Source organism: Phocoena sinus, chromosome 14 (genome assembly GCF_008692025.1).
Source record: "Phocoena sinus isolate mPhoSin1 chromosome 14, mPhoSin1.pri, whole genome shotgun sequence".
NCBI lineage: Eukaryota > Metazoa > Chordata > Mammalia > Artiodactyla > Phocoenidae > Phocoena > Phocoena sinus.
The window spans coordinates 42,073,973-42,098,617 of NC_045776.1; the positions used below are offsets into that span (position 1 = coordinate 42,073,973).

At 34.8% G+C, this 24,645-nt stretch overlaps 1 protein-coding gene across 1 annotated transcript in view; it reads left to right on the forward strand.

The window, feature by feature from the left end:
* The window catches only part of CCDC178 (coiled-coil domain containing 178), a 365,322-nt gene that overhangs the window by 312,949 nt on the left and 27,728 nt on the right, over positions 1-24,645 (forward strand). The window contains exon 19 of the mRNA XM_032654041.1: positions 15,716-15,850. Coding sequence (XP_032509932.1) covers positions 15,716-15,850 — 135 coding nt within the window. The remainder of the gene's footprint in view (positions 1-15,715; positions 15,851-24,645) is intronic.

The following is a 24,645-nucleotide window of genomic DNA, read 5'->3' on the forward strand; positions in this document are numbered from 1 at the left end:
ATACCACATTGTAGTTTTGATTTGCATTTCTCTAATGATTAGTGATGTTGAGCATCCTTTCATGTGTTTGTTGGCAATCTGTATATCTTCTGGAGAAATGTCTATTTAAGTCTTCTGCCCACTTTTGGATTAGGGTATTTGTTATTTTGATATTGAGCTGCATGAGCTGCTTGTATATTTTGGAGATTAATCCTTTGTCAGTTGCTTCATTTGCAAATATTTTCTCCCATTCTGAGGGTTGTCTTTTCATCTTCTTTATGGTTTCCTTTGCTGTGCTAAAGCTTTTAAGTTTCATTAGGACCCATTTGTTTATTTTCGTTTTTATTTCCATTTCTCTAGGAGGTGGGTCAAAAAGGATCTTGCTGTGATTTATGACATACAGTGCTCTGCCTGTGTTTTCCTCAAACAGTTTTATAGTGTCTGGCCTTACATTTAGGTCTTTAATCCATTTTGAGTTTATTTTTGTGTATGGTCTTAGGGAGTGTTCTCATTTCATTCTTTTACAGGTAGCCGTCCAGTTTTCCCAGCACCACTTATTGAAGAGGCTGTCTTTTCTCCATTGTGTATTCTTGCCTCCTTTATCCAAAATAAGATGATGATAGGTGCATGTGTTTATCTCTGGGCTTTCTATCCTGTTCCATTGATCTATATTTCTGTTTTTGTGCCAGTAGCATACTGTCCTGATTACTATAGCTTTGTAGTATAGTCTGAAGTCTGGGGGCCTGATTCCTCCAGCTCCATTTTTCTTTCTCAAGATTGCTTTGGCTATTTGGGGTCTTTTGTGTTTCCATACAAATTGTGAAATTTTTTGTTCTAGTTCTCTAAAAAATGCCATGGGTAGATTGATAGGGATTGCATTGAACATGTAGATTGCTTTGGGCAGTATAGTCATTTTCACAATGTTCTTTCTTCCAAACCAAGAGCATGGTATATCGCTCCATCAGTTTCTATCATCTTTAATTTCTTACACCATTATAGTTTTCTGCATACAGGCCTTTTGTCTCCTTAAGAAGGTTTATTCGTAGGTATTTTATTCTTTTTGTTGCATTGGTAAATGGGAGTGTTTCCTTAATTTCTCTTTCAGATTTTTCATCATTAGTGTATAGGAATGCAAGAGATTTCTGTGCATTAATTTGGTATCCTGCTACTTTGCCAAATTCATTGATGAGCTCTAGTAGTTTTCTGGTGGCATCTTTAGGATTCTCTATGTATAGTATCATGTCATCTGCAAACAGTGACAGCTTTACTTCTTCTTTTCTGACTTGGATTCCTTTTATTTCCTTTTCTTCTCTGATTGCTGTGGCTAAAACTTCCAAAGCTATGTTCAATAATAGCAGTGGGAATGGACAACCTTGTCTTGTTCCTGATCTTAGAGGAAATGGTTTCAGTTTTTCACCATAGAGAACAATGTTGGCTGTGGATTTGTCATATATGGCCTTTATTATGTTGAGATAAGTTCCCTCTATGCCTACTTTCTGGAGGCTTCTTATCGTAAATGGGTGTTGAATTTTCTTGAAAGCTTTTTCTGCATCTATTGAGATGATCATATGGTTTTTCTCCTTCAATTTGTTAATATGGTGTATCACATTGATTAATTTGCGTATATTGAAGAATCCCTGCATTCCTGGAATAAATCCCACTTGATTGTGGTGTATGATTCTTTTAACGTGCTATTGGATTCTGTTTGCTACTATTTTGTTGAGGATTTTTGCATCTATGTTCATCAGTGATATTGGCCTGTAGTTTTCTTTCTTTGTGACATCTTTGCCTGGTTTTGATATCAGGGTAATGGTGGCCTCGTAGAACGAGTTTGGGAGTGTTCCTCCCTCTGCTATAGTTTGGAAGAGTTTGAGAAGGATAGGCGTTAGCTCTTCTCTAAATGTTTGATAGAATTCGCCTGTTGAGCCATCTGGTCCTGGGCTTTTGTTTGTTGGAAGATTTTTAATCACAGTTTCAATTTCAGTGCTTGTGATTGGTCTGTTTATTTTCTATTTCTTTCTAGATCAGTCTCAGAACATTGTGCTTTTCTAAGAATTTGTCCATATCTTCCAGGTTGTCCATTTTATTGGCATATAGTTGCTTGTAGTAGTCTCTCATGATCCTTTGTATTTCTGCAGTGTCAGTTGTTACTTCTACTTTTTCATTTCTAATTCTATTGATTTGAGTCTTCTCCCTTTTTTCCTTGTTGTGTCTGGCTAATGGTATATCAATTTTATTTATCTTCTCAAAGAACTAGCTTTTAGTTTTATTGATCTTTGCTATTGTTTCCTTCATTTATTTGTGATCTGATCTTTATGATTTCTTTCCTTCTGCTAACTTTGGGTTTTTTTGTTCCTTCTCTCATTGCTTTAGGTGTAAGTTAGGTTGTTTATCTGAGACGTTTCTTATTTCTTGAGGTAGGATTGTATTGCTGTAAACTTCCCTCTTAGAACTGCTTTTGCTGCATCCTATAGGTTTTGGATCATCGTGTTTTCATTGTCATTTGTTTCTAGGTATTTTTTGATTTCCTCTTTGATTTCTTCAGTGATCTCTTGTTTTTTTACTAGCAAATTGTTTAGCCTCCATGTGTTTGTATTTTTTACAGTGTTTTTCCTGTAATTCATATCTAGTCTCATAGTGTTGTGGTTGGAAAAGGTACTTGATACCATTTTAATTTTCTTAAATTTACCAAGACTTGATTTGTGACCCAAGATATCATCTATCCTGGAGAATGTTCCATGAGCACTTGAGAAGAAAGAGTATTCTGTTGTTTTTGGACGGAATGTCCTGTAAATATCAGTTAAGTCTATCTCGCCTAATGTGTCTTTTAAAGATTGTGTTTCCTTATTTATTTTCATTTTGGATGATCTGTCCGTTGGTGAAAGTGAGGTGTCAAAGTCCCCTACTATAATTGTGTTACTGTCGATTTCCCCTTTTATGGCTGTTAGCATTTACCTTATGTATTGAGGTGCTCCTATATTGCATGCATAAATATTTACAATTGTTATATCTTCTTCTTGGTTGATCCTTTGATCATTATGTAGTGTCCTTCTTTGTCTCCTGTAATAGTCTTTATTTTAAAGTCTATTTTGTCTGATATGAATATTGCTACTCCAGCTACCTTTTGATTTCCATTAGCATGGAATATCTTTTTCCATCCCCTCACTTTCAGTCTGTATGTGTCCCAAGGTCTGAAGTGGGTCTCTTGTAGACCACATATATAGGGGTCTTGTTTTTGTATCCATTCAGCCAGTCTATGTCTTTTGGTTGGAGCATTTAATGCATTTACATTTAAGGTAATTATCGGTATGTATGTTCCTATTACCTTTTTATTAATTCTTTTGGGCTTGTTATTGTAGGTCTCTTCCTTGTCTTGTGTTTCCTGCCTAGTGAAGTTCCTTTAGCATTTGTTGTAATGCTGGTTTGGTGGTTCTGAATTCTCTAAGCTTTTGCTTGTCTGTAAAGGTTTTAATTTCTCCGTCGAATTTGAATGAGATCCTTGCTGGGTAGAGTAATTTTGGTTGTAGGTTTTGCCCTTTCATCACTTTAAATATGTCCTGCCACTCCCTTCTGGCTTGGAAAGTTTCTGCTGAAAGATCAACTGTTAACCTTATGGGGATTCCCTTGTATGTTATTTGTTGTTTTTCCCTTGCTGCTTTTAATATGTTTTCTTTGTATTTATTTTTTAGTAATTTGCTTAATATGTGTCTTGGCATGTTTCTCCTTGGATTTATCCTATTTGGGACTCTATGTGCTTCCTGGACTTGCTTGACTGTTTCCTTTCCCATATTAGGGAAGTTTTTAACTATAATCTCTTCAAATATTTCTCAGTCCCCTTCTTTCTCTCTTCTTCTTCTGGGACCCCTATAATTCGAATGTTGGTGCATTTAATGTTGTCCCAGATGTCTCTGAGGCTGGCCTCAATTCTTTTCATTCTTTTATCTTTATTCTGCTCTGCAGCAGTTATTTCCACTATTTTATCTTCCAGGTTACTTATCTGTTCTTCTGCCTCAGTTATTCTGCTATTGATTCCTTCTAGAGTATTTTTTATTTCATTCATAGTGTTGTTCATCATTGTTTGTTTGCTCTTAAGTTCTTCTAGGTCCTTGTTAAACGTTTCTTATATTTTCTCCATTCTATTTCTGAAATTTTGGATCATCTTTACTATCATCACTCTGAATTCTTTTTCAGGTAGACTGCCTATTTCCTCTTCATTTGTTTGTCTGTGGGTTTTTACCTTGCTTCTTCATCTGCTGCACATTCCTCTGGTTTCTCATTTTATTTAACTTACTGTGATTGGGATCTCTTTTTCGCAGGCTGCAGGTTTGTAGTTCCCATTATTTTTGGTGTCTGCCCCCAGTGGGTGGGGTTGGTTCTGTGGCTTGTTAGGCTTCCTGGTGGAGGGGACTGGTGCCTGTGTTCTGGTGGCTGGGGCTGTATCTTTTCCTTCTGGTGGGCAAGGCCACATCTGGTGGTGTGTTTTGGGGTGTATGTGAACTTAGTATGACTTTAGAAAGCTTCCCTGCTAATGGATGAGGTTGTGTTCCTGACTTGCTAGTAATTTGGCATTGAGCATCCAGCTCTGGAGCTTGCTGGCCATGGGGTGGAGCTGGGTCTTAGTGTTGAAACGAAGATCTCTGGGAGAGCTCTTGCCAATCAGTATTATGTGGGTCCAGGAGGTTTCTGGTGGTCCAGTATCCTCAGAGGCTCAGACCCGACACCTGGCCAGAACACCAAGACCCTGCTAGCACACAGCTCAGAAGAAAAGAAAGCGAGGAAAAAAAAAAAAAAAAACAACAGACAGAACCCTAGAACAAATGGTAAAAGCAGTGTCTGTTATGGATCAGCTTGTTTTCTCTCATGTCATCAGCGTTTTTAATGTATTAGCAGAGTTCCAAATACAGAATCTTGAAATGTATTATTATTTATATAATTAGAGTAATAGAGTAGCCCTTTATAATTAGAGTATAGAGTAGCTCCAGATTTGGGAATGCATGTTTTATTTTTCTTAAGTATACCTAAGCAGTTGACAAAGAGATTTCCAGAAATGAGCTACGTGATCTTTAACACCAGTCTGTGGAACAGATTTGATAATAAAGAAATATCTCATTACTTTTGAGATTTGTGTATTGTACATGTGCCGCTTGGTAACTGAAAACTCTAAAAAGATCAGTATTAACTGGGTTTTGTAGATCTGTCATTCCTGCCATGCCAAAAATCTGTGGAGTAGTTTGTAATTGCCATTGTTTGGTTTATTACAATAAACAGAACTGATAGGGCTTATGCTATTTGCCTTGTGAGCTGCACTTCACATCAGTCTGTTGCATTAAAATTGCATGCACATATCTTTGCTTATCAGTTTTATTTATCTGTCAGAAATAGAAAAAGGCAGAATGCTTTCAGTATGTGGAACCTTATAACAGGCAGGTCAGAAATTATAATCATTATTTTAATAGTCTCGTGCAAATGTATGACTATATGTCTGTTCCTATTAATCACCTAAAATATGTTCCTATAGGAAAATACTGTTATTTCCTTTATCATGCTTTGTCAAAGCTTTAAGTATGATTTTAATTGGATTACCTAAGGTACAAATGCAAATCTGCGGAATATAGGATTTTTTTCTCTTCTTTGTCAAATACACATCATTTTTTCTTAGAGCTGCTTCTACAGTTGGACTGTTTGACTATGTTTATAGGTAAGAAACACAAGGAGATTATCTGAAATCCTTTAATTTTCTCCCACAGTAAAAAATCTTCCTAATATTTCTATTCTTAGGCTGCAGGTTTCTCACCTATGAAATTCTCAAGCTCACTAGCAGTCACATCAGATGTACTATGAAATTTTCAGATACCTGTGGTGAGTTAATCCATGCATACACAGATACTTCCTTCAGAAATCTGGTAACCTCTAACAAATGTCACACATCGCCAGCACCACACCCTCACGCCCAGTTCCCACCCCAGTGTATTGGGAATTGATTTTTGCTTCAAGAATGTGGAATGTTCCACACCTCTCATATTTGTCCTACATGTTGCATTGATGAGGGTTGTTTATTGCAGTGATTCTATTAATTTCCTGTTTGAATGGTGCATCTAATGGATTTTTCTTGTGTATGCAGAAAAATTCTGTGTTCTTTTAAACTACCATCCAGTTTTTATAAGGATATTTTTCTTCCAAAAAGTATAAGTGAGGTATTGTTTAAAGATCTGTCTCATATAGTCAAATCTTCAGCAGTTGCATTGAAAACATGTCCAATAATGGACAAATCATTATTCATAGATAAAGAACTTTGCTGTCCATGAGTTATTGGTCCTGCCAAGTATTACCTTTGTATTTCAAGGAACTTCTGTGTTTTCAGTACTGACTGGTCTTTGTTTCCTGGCAAAACAATTTATAGTTCATTTTCAGATAACTATACATATGGTATTTGTATTTTAATTAAAAAGACTGTTGTTATGTCTGATTCTTATAAGCAGAAATTCATTATAAGGACATTTCTCATTTCCTTGAAATGTTCCCTTCCTTTTTTGCAGGGTTCCTAAATTGCAAAAGCCAGTTAAATTATGTCTTTGGGGAGTTAATCTTTGGCACCATATGTCTCTAAAAATGAGTTAATTTTATCTAAAGCATGTTTGCAATGATATTTATGTTCTGTAATGCACAGAGAGCAATTTAAGGAATCTTCTTAAAGAAAAAACACACTAGTCTACTATTGTTCCAACACAGTAACATACAATGTATGTATAAGCTTACAAAAAATTCTGTTTATTTAGATTAATATGTTGTTAATATCTGTTTTGCCTTTTAAAACTTTCACTTAACAAAGTGTCTTCATGATATCAACGTGGCTGACATGAAAATGTTATTGCCATTATTCTTATTAGGAAGCCGATCTCATGATTTGATAATTTTAGAAAATTTAAATCACACACACAAAAAGTCAGTTGTCTGAGGACTAATTTGACTTTCTCCAAAGCGCCGTTAATCAGTTTATGTATCCTTATACTTTTTCAAATGGATGTACCACCAATCCTCCTCTAATTCTAGCAAATTCAAATTCTCATGAAAATAGTGTATGTACATCTTCTAATTTAGTAGGAAATAAGTTATAAGGTTACTCTTCAACAACTGTATTAAATATGTGAGCAGTGTGGAGAAAAACACCAAAATTTTTAGCAATTTATGAAGTGTCTAGAAGTAGTAATACTTTCCTTATTGATGTAAACTCAAATATTTTGGGTAGTTCTTTTATTATGGGTAAGATCACGTCTAGGAGATACATAACAAAAATCTTGTATTATGAAATAAAAACAAAACTCTTATATGTTAGCAGATGGTCAAATGTAACAGGATACTTTTTTAAAAACCCAGATTATAATAAATTATCTAAAAGCAATTCCAAGTCATAATATATAGAGGATACCTTTCTTACAGAGATGTCAGCTTAGCCTGTGGGCTTTTTTTTAATGAAACAATTAAATATACAGTAAGTTACAGAGTTATGTGTAAGCTATAAGTGTTAATGACAAATGACATAAAGACTAATGACAAATTTTTGTGTACCTTTACCAGTTTTGTAAATCTTGACATTTGACATATTTGCTTTGGATGATTAAACCAGTATAGATAGATGCACTCAAAACCCTCTATCTGCCTGTTCCTAATATTCTTTTCCTCCTTCTTTCTCAGAGTTAGCCACTAGCCTTTTTCTTAGTGTTTATCATTTCATCTGTGTTTTTAATACTATGCTTATATAGTAATTAATTTAAAATAACTATTAGTTTTCTTTTTATTTATGTAAGTGTTTTACTATATATATCACTTGCAATTTTAGTATATTTATTTTAAATGTCAGGATTTAGGGTAGGAACATGCCACAATATATTTTTTCATTACCCATGTGTAGACAGATTGTTTCCAAATTTTCATTACTGCAAGTAATGCTATAAATGAACATTAATTTGTTTCCTTGAGAACATATTATGACTGTTTCAAAAGGAATATCTCTCAGACTTCAGCATGTGTTACATCACTTGTAGAGCTTGTTAAAACACCAATTGCTGGGCGCCAGAAATTTCTAATTCAGTGGGTCTGAATGGCTGTTTTCCTAACAAGCTCTGGGGTGATACTGATCCTTCTGGTCTTGAGAACCACTGTTCTAGAATTTGTAGATTTAAGTATGATTTCTGGATCAAAGGAAAAATATGCCTGCAACTTCAATATGTAATGGCAAATTGCTCTTTAAAGTCTTTGTATCAAATTATAAACAAATTTGAACAGTATATGAATGTTCAGGGTTTTTTCACATCTTTACCAACAATTGGTGTGGACTGCTGTTTTTTTTTTAATAATTGCCAATCTGATGAGTGTGAGGTATATATATTTGTACTCCACTAGAGGTGGAACATGTTTTCAAGTGTTTATAGACCAAATAACTCTCCTTTTCGGTGTATTGCCTATTTGTATCATTTGCCCATTTTTCTGGTGCGTTTGTATTGTTTCTTTTATTGATTTCTAGGGGCTCTTTCTATGTTAAAGAAATTAATCCTTGTCAGCTGTGTTATTAATATTTTCTCTAAGCCTGTGGCTTATTTTGTTAGTCTAAGTTTAAGTTTTTTAAAAAATTTGAATGTAATTAAATTTGTCAATTCTTTCCATTAGAATTTATTATTTTAATATTTAGTTTAAAAAATCCTTCCCCTTCTGAAAGTCATAAAGTTATTAGTCTGTCATAGTTTCATACAAAAATCTTAAAGTTTAGCTTTCCTTATTTTAATCTACCTTGTTTTTATTAGTGTATATCATGAGTTAAGGATCTAATTTTGTGTTGGATCCTTATATAGGGTAAACCAATTATGCCATCCTTTCTCCACTGATTTAAATGCTATCTTTGTCATATTTCAAATTTCTGTATTTTATACGAGTGTATGTGTTGTTCAGCTCTCTTTTCTGATCAACCATTGTTTATCCCTTCCAATGCTGATATTGCTCTTGGTTCCTACAGCTTTGTGACAAGTTTTATAATATGGCATGGCAAATTCCTTGAGCTTATTCTCCTATTTCACAATTGTCTTAGGTGTTCCCAGTCCTTTGTTCTTCCGTATGAATTTTAGGTCAAGTTTCATGAGCCCCAATGAGATTGTAGACTACTTTGTGAAAAGTTGATGTGCCTGACCATGATCCTCTCTTCCAGTATGTGGACATGTTATATCTCTCCATTTATTCAGTCCTTATTTTATATTTTTCAAAAATGTTTTTTAATTTTTTCTATAAAACCTACATATTCTTTAATAGATTAAAACCTAGGTATCTTACATTTTACATTGTGATTATGAATGGGATTTTTAAATTACAATTCAAATTTGGTTATAACTAATTTTTTTTAATGTAACTGATTTTTTTCACTGCTACTCTTGCAGCAAAAATGTTCCTAAACTCTCATTACCTCCTATTATTGGTTTGTAGAGTTTCTTAAATTTTCTCTGTAGATATTCTTCCTCTTATACCTATCCTTTTTTCTTTTATTTTCTTATTGCTTTGGCCAGTAAAATTTTAAACAGAGGTATTGATTCCTGATATCCTTACTTATTTTTCCTTGACATTCATGGGAATGTTTCCAAAGTATCTCTACTTCATAAACTGTTTGTTGGAAGTTTTTGGTTTATACCCTTTATCAGGTTAAAGAAATTTTCTCTGTTCCTTGCTAGTTTGCCACGATGAGTTTTTCATTGTTGATTGTTTTTGTTCAGTGTTGATTCATATCAACATCTTTTGGGAATGATTTTTTTTCTTTACTATATTGATGTAGTACATGAAAATATTTGTGGATAATGAAACATTTTTAAATTTCTGGGATTATTAAATTATAGTTCCTCTGTACTGTCTTCAATTAAAATAATGAACTCCTGGATGATACAAACCATTCCATCAATCAATAAGTATTTATTGGCACTTCCCTGGTGGCGCAGTGGTTAAGAATCTACCTGCTAATGCAGGGGACACGGATTTGAGCCCTGGTCCGGGAAGTTCCCACATGCCACGGAGCGATTAAGCCCATGCACCACAACTACTGAGCCTGTGCTCTAGAGCCCGCGAGCCACAACTACTGAGCTCACGAACCGCAACTACTGAAGCCCACATGCCTAGAGCCCATGCTTCACAACAAGAGAAGCCACTGTGATAAGAAGCCTGCCCACCTCAATGAAGAACAGCCCCCACTCGCTGCAACTAGAGAAAACCCACGCACAGCAACAAAGACCCAACACAGCCAAAAATAAACTAATTAATTTTTTTAAAAAGTACTTTATAAAAAAATAAGTAGTTATTAATCAACCTCTTATTACTAATAAATTAGTTTCAGTCTTAAACCAAGCAGCAAATTAGGAGAGTACTTTTACTTTGCACTCAGAAAATACGGATGGTAAATTATTTCCTTGCTAGGCAAAGAGAAAGAAGAGAAGGAGAGTTAAGAACCTATTGTTAGACCAATCACAAGCACTTAAATTGAAACTGTGATTAAAAATCTTCCAACAAACAAAAGCCCAGGACCAGATGGCTTCACAGGTGAATTCTATCAAACATTTAGAGAAGAGCTAACACCTGTCCTTCTCAAACTCTTCCAAAATATAGCAGAGGGAGGAACACTCCCAAACTCATTCTACGAAGCCACCATCACCCTGATACCAAAACCAGACAAAGATGTCACAAAGAAAGAAAACTACAGACCAATATCACTGATGAACATAGATGTAAGAACCTATTGTTAACTATTTTTGCATAACAAATTGTGCCAAAACGTAGCAGCTTACACCGATAAACATTCACTTTCTCAAGAAGCCACAGCTCTGTGTGTGTGTGTGTGTGTGTGTGTGTGTGTGTTTCTTGGAAGTAGCACACTATCTTCTGCCATATTCGGTTCAGTACAAGAGAGTCACTAAGGCCAGCCCATACTCAAAGGAAAGAGAATTCTGCTTAATTTCTTAAAGGGAAGAATTATCAAATAATCTGAGGGCATATTTTTAAAATCACACTTATGTATACTTTGTTTTCTCTGACATTAAATAACAAATACTTCAACACTACTTCACTGTTTTCACAGTGTGTTCCAACTGTCCCCTTTGGGTTAGGCATAGAAAGGCTTTACTTTATTCTCTTGTCCTCCATAATGAAAACAAGACCATTTTATGCTCCAGCCTAGCCCTGGAAAATACCTGAAAAGGTGGCGCTTTGAAATTTCTAACTCTATGCTAAGAACATGAGAATGGTATAAGATGATATTTTGCTGCTGACTTGATTATGGCTAGTCCTAATTATTTTGAAACCTGTAACTGGAATATCAAATAGTGTTATTTTATTCTTAGCATATTGTGTTTTTACACGCATGTAAACCCATTTAATTAGAGGTTTTGTGTGTTGTAATATATGCATTATAACATTTAATATTAAAGCCAGGTTTCTGTGATACATAGGAGTTAGCAGATGTCATGAATTTATGTCAGCAAAGTAACTTCAATTAAAGACAGAATCCATATAATATAGTGTATTAAAACAAGAAAATGGAGACTCTCTCATTCTTGTGACAATATTCATTTATTCTGTTTTACTGTCAAAGTGTATCAAGCTTTAAAATGTTAATAAATTCAAGAGCCTAATCAAATTTAATCTGAAGGTATTTTTACCAAATGTGGAAACATATACTGTACATTGTATGCAGTGCTCACAAGTGTACATTATATATAATGCTCACACTGACACAAGATCGCCAGCTGTATCTCAATACACCATGTCAAAATGGACATTGACTAGTTTTCCTCCTCATGAATAAGTACGTACGTAGCGATCGTTATCTCAAAATAAGTATCAGTGAATTCCATCTTTGGGCTTCCTTCAGCAAAGAGCTCACAAAGCAAGTATTAGAACCAAGCTTACCAAGTGTGCTACAAATTCAAACCAGTCAGAAACCATTGTCAGAAAACTCTTCCTCCCTTTTTGCCATTTTAAATGGCTCAGAGTACATACCAGCTGTTTCCTGATTCCACTTTCCTGAAGTGAGGAAGATCCTCATTTCCTCTTTTTGTTTACAAAATGGAGGGCAGTGAAGTTGGGGATCTTTTTCCAAAATGACTCCTCCTGCTCTAACATTGCTCCTCCTTTGATTTCTATGAGAATATTCCATTCTCTTCCAAAATTCTTGAAATACTTGCCTGGGGCTAAGCCCAGCCCAGTTCGTCTCAATTCCAATGGCTCTCAATTCCATTCTTACTTCTGAATACAGGGCAAGGAATGCCCTTGCTAACCTCCCACCCAGTGTGTTGATGTCCCTCTCTGTCCTTTTTTTTTTTTTTTTTAACTTCTTTATTGGGGTATAATTGCTTTACAATGGTGTGTTAGTTTCTGCTTTATAACAAAGTGAATCAGTTATACATATACATATGTTCCCATATCTCTTCCCTCTTGTGTCTCCCTCCCTCCCACCCTCCCTATCCCACCCCTCCAGGTGGTCACAAAGCACCGAGCTGATCTCCCTGTGCTATGCGGCTGCTTCCCACTAGCTATCTACCTTACGTTTGGTAGTGTATATATGTCCATGCCTCTCTCTCGCTCTGTGATACAGAGTGAAGTAAGTCAGAAAGAGAAAGACAAATACCGTATGCTAACACATATATATGGAATTTAAGGGGAAAAAAATGTCATGAAGAACCTAAGGGTAAGACAGGAATAAAGACACAGACCTACTAGAGAACGGACTTGAGGATATGGGGAGGGGGAAGGGTGAGCTGTCTCTGTCCTTTTTTGTTTCTCTACCACTTCCTTCCTCATCCCACCTCACCTTCCCTAAAATCTGAGTGAGAGGGGCAGGAATGTAATCGTTCCAGGAAATGATTATGCTTCAGGAATGTAATCATTGGAATGTTTCATTCCAGAAACACTGGACTAATTGAAGTCGAAGAGATCAAAAACCACTTCAGTTACTTTGGTTCCAACCTAAATTCGGCATCCAGTTGAAGGATTTTTCCACTCATAACTTAACTCTCTCTCTCTCTTTAATTTTCCCTTTCTATATTTTTATGAGTCTTGCATTTACTTGGTTTATTTTTCTCTTCTTCCATTAATTCGTAAGTTCCTGAACGTCTTATTCACTTCTTCACTTTTGACACTAAAATTTTACCAGTTCACTTTATTGAGTTAATATCAATAAGTACTTATTGAGTGATCACTGTCTCCTGACATCTTATAATTGGGCTTTTATCATAACCACTTTCCTAAGAGAGTTGTCTTCATGACCAACTCTTAAATTAACTGTACTCCTGGGTTCTTAAATATTTTCCCATATATATTGTTGATCATCTTATTGTCTTTAATGTGCATCTGTATACGTGTACATGTGACTTTTATTGGATTCTGATTCTTCTCTTTAAGAATGCCTTCAGTTATTCTCTTTCCTGGTTTGTCTTTTTCTAGAGGCTTATTAGCTATAGATTTTTTAAAAGTTTTTTGAGATAGTACTCTTTCTTAGTTGATACGTTAGGAACTTTTCTTAAGTAGCTTCAGTTAACACTTATGTATGAACTAATTTAAGGCCTTTGTGGCTACCTCAAGCTAGAACACAGAAAAGTGAATAAAATTGACTTACTGTGTACAGCAGTTTCTCCTCATTTAAGATGTGGGTGTGGGAAATATTATCATCCAATTCACTTTGTTTGATGAGCTCCCACTTGTGAAACCTTCCACACATTGAAGAATGTCCACTTGTAAAAAAAATTATCTTCACTTTTAGGAATTCTACTAGAACTCATCTTCCTCTCATTTGCCTTTTGTCATATTTGTGTATATCATAATAAAAATATAATGCTTTGGGCTTCCCTGGTGGCGCAGTGGTTGAGAGTCCGCCTGCCCATGCAGGGGATGCGGGTTCGTGCCCTGGTCCGGGAGGATCCCGCATGCTGCGGAGCGGCTGGGCCCGTAGGCCACGACCGCTGGGCCTGCGCTTCTGGAGCCTGTGCTCCGTGACGGGAGGGGCCACAGGGGTGAGAGGCCCGCGTACCGCAAAAAAAAAAAAAAAAAAAAAAAAAAAAATATAATGCTTTGAGTAAAATGTTCTAGTGTCTTAATGAATATGTCAAGATACAGCACACCCTCCCCCTATTGGCTGTCAGAGCTGGCAGAAATTTTTTAAATATTATATTAAAATTATTAAAATATTTTATTTAAATAAATATTACAGAAAAAATGTTGACAGATTTTCCTCTTCAAAAAGTGATTTACTGTTTAATTCATTATCCTAAATTATCTGAAATGCCCATAAACTAATTTCAGGTAATATATTTCGGCATTTAGTTAGCTGAAATATCTATAGTTTCAAGGTTATTTTTTCATCCTAAGTTAACCAATTAACCAAGGATAGAGGCTTTATTTCTCTGTGTGTTTACATAGATACCTATGTGTTGCTCATTTCAATGCATAATGAAGATAATGATGGTAAACAATTCACTTGCAACACCAGGTAGCTATTTTAAAAATGGTTACTTTTAAGTAAACTGTTTATTGACATATGCATACAGAAGAGTTCACAAGTCACATGTGCACTGTTTGATGAAGTTTTGCAAAGGATCTCTTAAATGTAACCAGTACCCAAAACAATAAGTAGAACATAAAATAGCCTTTCTAATGTGACATGTTTTTATTCTGTTACGAAGAAATATTTGATCTGAAATTTTTTGGTGTTTATCTTTTCATTCAGGAAAATACAGCTAAAAAGAAATCAACATAAACAACTACCAAAAAATAAAAGCGGTTTCAGTAACAGAATATATTATGGGAAAAAGTTTTTAATATGTTTTTTCCGTTAATTTTTATGAAGCTTATTTCTTTGAAAATAACCTAATTATAACAATTCCGTATGGTACAGCTATGCTAACTGTTGAAGTACAAATGTATATTGCCTTGGTAACACTTCTACTGTGTTTTTTGTTTGTTTGGTTGGTTTTAGATTAAAGTTCCAAAAGATAGAGAAATTTCTCACAGGAGAAATCTTTCTTTCTGTGTTTAGATTCCATATTTAAAGTGTCACTTCTAAACGTCATGTCCACTGTACTTTAGTGCAGTAAGATATTCCTATGTCGCATAGTCAGAGGGAGGTGGATTAATAGGGAGTTTGAGCTGGAAAGTTCTTCCCTGTTATTGTTCTCCCTCAGCAGTTGGTGGCTAAGTTAATTCTCTTTAGTTTTTTCATGCTCTAAAGCACACATTGCCAAACCCTGGTAAGGGTTTATGGGGAAAAAAAGAAGCGATGGTGTCCATCAAAGTCTCAAAGTTGCATTTTTAAACTTTGGCTTGACCTGATGTGCCATTCAAAAAAGCTTCAAAAGATTATTTTTTAAAGAAAGGTTCAATATGTCCCGAGGCTATCGGTTTTGAGTTAAACTGGGTGAAGTAGAAATATTTTACTCATCAGCTTTGCAGTCACAGAGTTTGCCTCAGCTAGAACAAAACTGCTGAGGCATTTAGAGAAAATTAACCCCCCATCCTGGCGGCCAGATGTGACTGGTTTCTGATGAATGCGCATGAGTGGGCTGAAAAATCAAGAGACTGTGAAATTCCTGTCAGGCCCGTACAGTGCAGAATGGGCTATTGACTGCTTTCTATATTTCCCTCCATCATTCTTCTTGAACACTGCCATTAATTTCCTCTCCTACTCTGACTTGTGTTTTTTCCCCCTCCCTCTTCCCTTTAGTTCTGTCAGCTACAAAGAAGGATACACAAGTTGTGGCAGAAGCACTTCGAGCTGGTGGTCCTCTACAGCCGTATGAGGCTGGCCAAGCTCCAGATAGATTCTCAAGAGAGTATTCAAAAAATATTAGCTGTGCAGGTAGGTGATTGCAGGGAAGTGGGAAAGATCATTCTGATCTAGATTGAAAAGCAAATGATGGGTAGTGTGATGAAGCATTAAAACCATATCCCATCAGAGTTTTATAAATTTTTAACCTCTTTAATAAACTGGAATTGCATGAAAGATGAATTCAGTAAGTTAGCATATACACCATGCATACCTACTTTGGGGGAAAAGGGAGACTGAACTTCTTGCTCACAAACCTCAGAACGGGTTTTTATAAATACATTTGGTATAAGTATATATTTTCCAGTCTTCAGGCTTTGTAGATGTCATCCGGCTGTTTAAAAGATACTGTCAGCAGTTGCCTTGTGTTGCTTTTGTGTGAAATCTACTTCAGTGAAAATGACACTGATGTTTATTTTATTTAACTGTTTTCTTTCCCCTTCTGTTTTTGCAAGAGGCTCCTCCTCCCAAGCAGATTTGGAGATGACTTTATTTTAAAAATGAGCAATTAGGGATGAGAATGTAACAGTGGTTCCAGATGCGTGTGAAATTTTACTATTTGTGTCTGTAAAAACTTTTAATGGATCAGTTTTCCTTATTTTAAGACTCTAATCTATTTTAGAAACCCATATTAACTATTTGAACACTATTATTTGAAAACTACTTACATTTTTTTAAATGAATATTTTGCTATTTGAAATGTTACATATGTATAAAATATAACCTCCCAAAGGAAAACATCCATCACCTGTTCTATCAAAAAAAAACAAAGAACTACCTCTTCTATAAAAAAACAAAAATAATATCACCATAAAAAAACATAATTTTTATTAACTTGCGGTATTAGCAATGCATGCTGAAACTAAGCAAACCAAATTCTTTTCTTAATATTTTAATTACATGTGCACGTCATGATGCTTTTACCTCAATTAAAAAAAGGATGTTGCAAAGCACTTCCAAAGCTATTTCAAATTTCATTTTTACTTGTGGCTATTTTTGCTATTTTCTTCTGAGGGTATATATGTATAGCTTATGTAGATATATATCCCATATATAAAGTATATATGCACTTTAACAAGTATATGTTCAAATACTTTATATGCTTTATATACATACTCTAATAAAGTATATTATATAAAGTATATTTATTTAAGGATTCTGTTGATAATGGATTATAAAAAAAAATTAAATAATAGGAGAAATTTTAAGTTTTGAAAAGGTAGTGCTTAAAATATGTAGGTTTAATAGAAATTCATATGTGAACTTGAGTATAAACTATAACTGAAGTATTTTAGAAGTCAGGAGCATATTTTTTTCCTTAGAAATGTTTGTTAGCATTTAGTACATTAAAAATTAGAGTGGCTGTAACCCATGGTTTTCTTTTAAATATTCAGAGGTAAACTTCATGTTCTAATTACTGTCTTGGAAAAATCCTATATTTCTTGCCCAACTGTAAACATTCTTAAAAATCTTTCAAATGATAAATTCTCTTTGTGAATTAGGGTATATTTTGAAATATTGAAAACGTCAATAGAAACTATTTGAATATGGGTAAAATGAATTCTCAATCCATAATCTTCAATAGTCCTTATTCTAATTTTTCATTAGAAATTCTTTACCAAACTTGATTTTAAATTACTTATTTTTATGGCTTTCACATACCAGCTGAAGTGAAAGGGTAGAAATGATAGTACAGTATCGAAAATTCAACACCTAGAGATACAGCAGCAAGGCTGGATCGTATTTGGGGAACTTGAGGAGCATAACTTAGTGGATTCTTTTCTTATCTACTGGAGAGACCTTCCATTTAGAAGATTTCAATTTTGGCTTTTAATCTAAAACTATAGAAACGTGTGAAATCCTCTGGGATAAGTCAAGTCCAAACCCCTCAACATGGTACACAATGCCCAACTCCTGCTAACCTTCCCAGCTTCATCCATCCACACAAGTTCCTTCAGTCAATTGCAGTCACTCCAAAATTCCTACTAATCATGACACCTTCTATTCAACTCCTTCTTCCACTCCTGTGCTCATGTTCTTCCCTCTTTCTGCAATACTATTGCTTACCTTCCTGTTAAAGAACACCTGACTCAAATCAAACATCTCCTCTGCAAAATCCTTCCCGAGTGCTTCACCCACCTTCCTCAACCAGATGAATTAATTAGATCTTCCTTGACCTCCTACTGTACTCTGTGCATACCACCATACCACAGTGGTATTTTCAGCAGCTAACACTTCCTACTTGTTGGTAAGGTCCCCCTCCTGGAGGATTCTAAACTCCCTTGGGACTTTATACCATCAGTGAAATTAGCTCAATGCTTGTTCTGTTTTTAAGGGTGTATGGTAGCAAGGCCACTAAGGGAATCTCAAAGTATTCCATGCCCATATTGTTTTTACTTATTATATCCTGTCTTTAAAAAGAAAAACATGGCATTGTAAATCAACTCTACTCAAATAAAAATTAATTAAAAAAGAAAAAGAAAAACATGGTAGAGTGATTTAATATGTTAGCAGAGTGAGTCTGCAGCCGTCAATCTCTACAGTTTTTCTCAACATGACTAAAAATTGCTTAACAAACCAGATGCCGTTGCTCTCTATGTTTATGATTAAGTAGCATGTCCACTTTGGGCAATCTAATGTTTTATATTTTGAAGGTAGTATTATAATGATGCCATGAGATATTAGTGAACTATTTGATGAGAAAATCATCTGATGAACCTTCTGAAAAGTAAATGGTATATAACTGATATTGAGCAAAAAGCAATTCAAAATAAATGTTGAGCAGAAAAAGGAGACAGTATGTATCATCCTTGGGCTTGGAGGAATTCCTTGCCAGACCATCAAAAAGCATAATTGGCAGCTCTGCAGATGGCATAAAACCAGGTGGGCCAGATAAGCTTTTGAATTACATGATCAAGCAGGAAGCAATAAAATGAACTATGTTCTGGAATGAGGAATCAGTATATTTAACTTTGCAGCCATTTATATCAATATCTGTGTAGGGATTTTAGTTCACAGCAATTCTAATATAAGCCAAAGTGAACTTGTACAAACTTAGAACCAATGCCACGTTCCAGCTCTAGCAAGCACATAAGACTTCTTGACTCTGACCATGTACAGTATATTTGACAGTCCTAACCTCACATCCGAGCCCCTATAAAGTAAGTACTATTATTTCATTTTAACATCCTTATTTTTCTCTTTGTATTTTTAATGTATTTAATGCTGTGAGATTTAATACCTCTTTGGCATCTTATTTAGAAAAAAGACTCATTGTTAACTCATCATTTAAGTGAAAAAATGTGATACAGCTACAGCACGTTAATGTGATCTTATCCTGCATAAGCACAAGTGTTTTCTCTGGTTAAAGATGATACTCCCATTGTACTTTTTTCAAAAGTTGAGTACATCTGCAGTATTTTATACAGATTTGGAAAGCATAGTTTAAGGGCCATATTGATTTACTTGAGAGCAGCAATTTAAGAGAGATGAGGAATATATAAAATTTAGAATGCTTAATTATAGAAGAAAAAGACTTTGTCCCAGACATCTAAATGACCACCAAATGAAGGTCAACACATGAATATCTTGATGAGCTCTAGAGGGCAACATCTAGACCAATGATGGAAGAGTTTGGAAGGTGGGTTTGGGCTCAATAGGAATACATTTTCTAACAGGTGATGCTGTCCAGATGTGCACTGCTGATACTCAAGCAGACGTTACTGCAGTGGTTGAGGGAAAGCAAATGGTCTAAGAGTCAGCCAGAGAGCACCTCCTCAGGCAGGGCTTCTCCTGGAATGCTCTCCTGACCTCCTTACACAACATCTATGTGTGTCTGTACCTCTTCACTCACTAGAATGTGAGCCTTCTCAGTTGGAAAACATGTCTTATTTGTTCATCTTTATCTCGCTGGCACCAACTATAGTTCTCAAAACATAATAAGTACTCAAAAATAATTGGTGAGTGAATTTATTATTAAGTGAATTGGTTTATTAAGATTGAACGTGATAACCTCAAAGGCTCTCTGCAGCTCTTGGTGCCCACAGTTTTGTAGTTAATAAACAAAAAGCTTTGCCAGGAATTTTGATGGCACAGAGGTAAGGTATTTAATCATTTCTCACACACACACACACACACAGTACCTATAGGGGCAGCCCAAATTTCCTATTTCTGGAAGAAAACTGTACAAATGAAAAGAAACCAGAAAAAACACAGGATAAAAATCTAAAATCACTTAATAATGTGATATAAAAGAAAATCTCTGAAGCTATGTGATCTCTTTAAAGACAAAAGAGATGATAGAAATTTGGATTTTTAAAATAAATACATTTAGAGATATTATGATTGAGGAATAGCATTAAATTGCTAAGACTTACTGATTAACTCTAGATAGTAGTAGAAAGTATTTTAAAATTGTTGTCAGGGGCTTCCTTGGTGGCGCAGTGGTTGAGAGTCCGCCTGCCGATGCAGGGGACACGGGTTCGTGCCCCGGTCCGGGAAGATCCCACATGCCGTGGAGCGGCTGGGCCCGTGAGCCATGGCCGCTGAGCCTATGTGTCCGGAGCCTGTGCTCCGCAACATGAGAGGCCACAACAGTGAGAGGCCCGTGTACCGAAAAAAAAAAAAAAAAATAGTTGTCAGTAGTAAGCATATCTACTAGAAGTTCTAGAAATAAGATTTGTCACTCCCAAACTACTAGAGAAAAGAAAGTGCCATAAAAAGTTGAATAATTCAAAATGCAGGGAAGATGACAGAAAGAGTATAAAAATGTACAAAATAAGTCCAAACATATTAGTAATCATAATAACTAAATGGTTTCATTACACAGTTTAAAGTAACAGTTTTACAGATTGGTCATAAAAGCAAAATCTATCTCATTTAGAAGATATGTACTTCAGACAAATAGAAACAGAATGAAGAGCTTAGATAAAAAGAATAAGAAGTTCTAATTCAAAAAGAGAGAGACTTGAAAGCAAAAAGAATTAATACACTCAAATATGGATATTTCACATTGATAAAATATATAACCAATTATGGCATATCAATCATGAACTTAATGCACATGACAACATAACTTCAGAATATATAAAGTAAGAACTGATTGAAAACCAGAGAAAAATTTTTAAATTTACAATCACAACAGGCAATATTAGCACATCTCCTTGAACTTTTTAAAAATGAAAGAAAATAAAGGGTATCACATAACAAAACCTGGAAGTTTTGATTCAACCACAGAGAAATTCAACTTTAGAAAATATATTAATGTAATTTAATGTAATGACAAGTTAAAGGAGAAATATTATATATGATTACTCAATATATGCTGAAAAACATTAGTTATCAAGGCAACATACACTTACTCTAATAAAAGTCATGAAAAATTTAGAACAAAACTCCCTTGATAAAATGTACTAAGTGATAAATTACTGGAAGCATTTTATTCAAATCAGGACAAAAGTAACTATTCCTGGCTATAGTCATTATTGTGCATCACTGCTCTGAAGCCTTAGTAGTAAGTCAAGAAAAATAAATAAGAGGTATAGCTACTGTGTGGGAAAAGGGCAAAACTATCATTATGGTCTGATAATATGGTGTTTCTCTTAGAAAATCTAAGAGAATCAACCGGAAAAGCATTACAGTCAAAAAGGCAGTTCTTTTAAATGGCAGCCTGAATTATAGAGTTCCTAAGAATAAACCTAACAAAAAGTTAGCTTAGTCCTTTTGCAGAAAAGCTTCTAAGCAATACTAAAACGATATAAGCAAAGACCTAAATAAAAGTAAATATATATCATTTTCATGGATGAGGAGATTATACACATTGGGAACATGCCAATTTTTTTTTAATTTCACATTTGAAAAATCCACAAATTCAATACAATCATACTCAAAATCCAGACAAGATTTTTCAATGAAGCTTGAGAAAGTGATTCTAGGTGTCTTTGGAAGACAAAAATCCACAGGAATAGCTCTGACATTTTTAAAAAAGAAATATTGGTGCTGGAGTGAGGAATTTATGCCGTTGCAGAGCAAAACACATCAGGAAGCTATATTAATTAAATTAGAACAGCATAACACTGATTCAGGAACAGATCAAAACATCTCTAAAATGCAACAGAGCAGTTGGTAAACTTTTTCTTTGAAGGGTCAAATAGTAAATATTTTAAGCTTTGCGGGACATTCAGTCTCTGTTGCAATTACTCAACTCTGCCTTGTAGTAGGAAAGCAGCCTTAGAGAATAGTATATGAATAGATGGAACTGTGTCCCAGTAAGATTTCATTTACAAAACAGGCAGCAGGCCGGAGGCTATGTCCTGAAATAGAGCATCCAGGAATGCCCCACAATTATTTGGAATTTAGAATACAATGAAAGTAGGATGTCAAATTGTATATCATGAAGGTGGACTATTCACTTCCCAGCTATCTGAGGGATAAAAGTAAATACTCAAGGGATAAAGGAAAACAGATTATTGTGTATGTTTATATAAACTGTAGAATAAGCATTAAAAATCTATAATATCTTTTTTTAAAATACAGACTACTGAATAGTACTGAGGTAAGAAAGACCTTCTTAAATGAGGGAATAAAATCATTAAGGAAAATATTGTTAAATTTGACTACCAAAAAATAAAAATATTTTCATGAGAAAAGATACAATAATAACAAAACAGACAAAATTTCTTACCCTCATGAACTTACGTTTCAATGGGGAAAACAAGACAGTAAACAAGTTAAAGCTGTAGTGATGCTATGTACTAAGGAGCAAAATAAAATATGGAAGGGGCATATGAAATGACAAGGGAGGTATGAAAATGCATTTTAGCAGTGCATTTTTCCTTATTACTTGTGGAAATAAATAGCTCAAAATAGTTTAAAGGGTAAACATTTTTACTTGTTTAATCTCTCTCCTTGTTGAACTGAAAATATCAACTTAATGGCTTGAATACCAGAGTTTGAGTTTTAGGGTGGGTGGGTTGGTGAGTTGTTTGCTTGTTTGGTGGTATCATCTGGGATGTGGAACAGGTATAAACAGCATATACCCAAGGGTCACTGTGAGAATCGGATGATGATGTATGCAATATGCTCGGTACACAGTCAACAGTTTACAACATTAACTCACTTTCTTCTTTTTTCTCCCCCGATACTATTGTAAGGTGATCCCCAAACGGCAACAACTTCTTGCCAAAATTTGCCTAAATCAGTTAATCACAGAAGCATTTATACCTTCTAGTCTTGCCACCTTCAGAACTTGCAACTCCATGTCTGACATCATTTCAAACTCTTGGGAATTTGAGAAACTACATATAGGTACACAACACACCTTGTCATATAATGTAACAAAAAAAATGCTTGGTTAACTTCAAATCTTTTAATGATTCTTGCCTCAATTATTAAAGTATGCATAAATACATAAAATAAAAAAAAGAATTAAATGTTCTAAGTTAAAACACCCAGATAAATGAGCTACATTTTACCCAGTATCTTCTGTTAAATGTAAAGTCAGCATTCCACCCTCATCCAAGGCTGACTATAGCTAAGAAATAAATGCCTGTTGCCAAGGTCAATTCAGAACCAGAAAATTGTGGGTGAAAGAGAACTTACAAGTTCATTTCTTCTATCCTATCTTTGGGATGGATTGTTTCATTATCTTTCTATGTCAAAAGTATACCATTGTTTTTGTTTTTTTTTTTCAATTTTTATTGAAATATAGTTGATTTACAATGTTGTGTTAGTTTCAGGTATACAGCAAGGTGATTCAGTTATACATACACACACACACACACACACACACACACACACACACAGACACACACACATATATATATTCTTTTTTAGATTCTTTTCCATTATAGATTATTACAACATATTGAGTATAGTTGCCTGTACTATACAGTATGTCCTGTTGGCTATCTAGTTTATATATAGTAGCATGTATATTTTAATCCCAAACTCCTAATTTATCCCACCCTGTCCTCTTTGGTAACCATAATTTCTATGTCTGTGAATCTATTTCTGTTTTGTAAATAAATTCATTTGTGTCATTATTTTAGATTCCACATATGAGGTGTATCATATGACATTTGTCTTTCTCTGTCTGACTCACTTCACTTAGTATGATAATCTCCAGGTCCATCCATGTTGGTACAAATGGCATTATTTCATTCTTTTTAATGTCTGAGTGATATTCCACATGTATATGTACCACATCTTCTTTATCCATTCATCTGTTGATGGACATTTAGGTTGCTTCCATGTCTTGGCTAATGTGAACAGTGCTGCTATGAACATTGGGGTGCATTATCTTTTTGAATTACAGTTTTCTCTGGATATATGCCCAGAAGTGGGATCACTGGATCATATGGCAACTCTATTCTTTAGTTTTTTAAGGAACCTCCATACTATTCTCCATAGTGGCTGAACCAATTTACATTCCCACCAACAGTGTAGAAGATTTCCTTCCCCTCCACACCCTCTCCAGCATTTATTATTTGTAGACTTTTTGATGATGGCCATTCTGGCCAGTGTAGGTATACCTCATTATAGTTTTGATTTGCATTTCTCTAATAATTAGCAATGTTGAACATCTTTTCATATGCCTGTTGGCCATCTGTGTGTCTTCTTTGGAGAAAAGTCTATTAAATCTTCTGCCCATTTTTTGATTAGGTTGTCTGTTTTTCTGTTACTAAGTTGTTGTATGAGCTGTTTGTATATTTTGGAAATAAACTCTTGTCGGTCACATCATTTGCAAATATTTTCTCCCATTCCGTAGGTTGTCTTTTTGTTTTGTTTATGGTTTCCTTTGCCGTGCAAAAATGTTTAATTAGATTCCA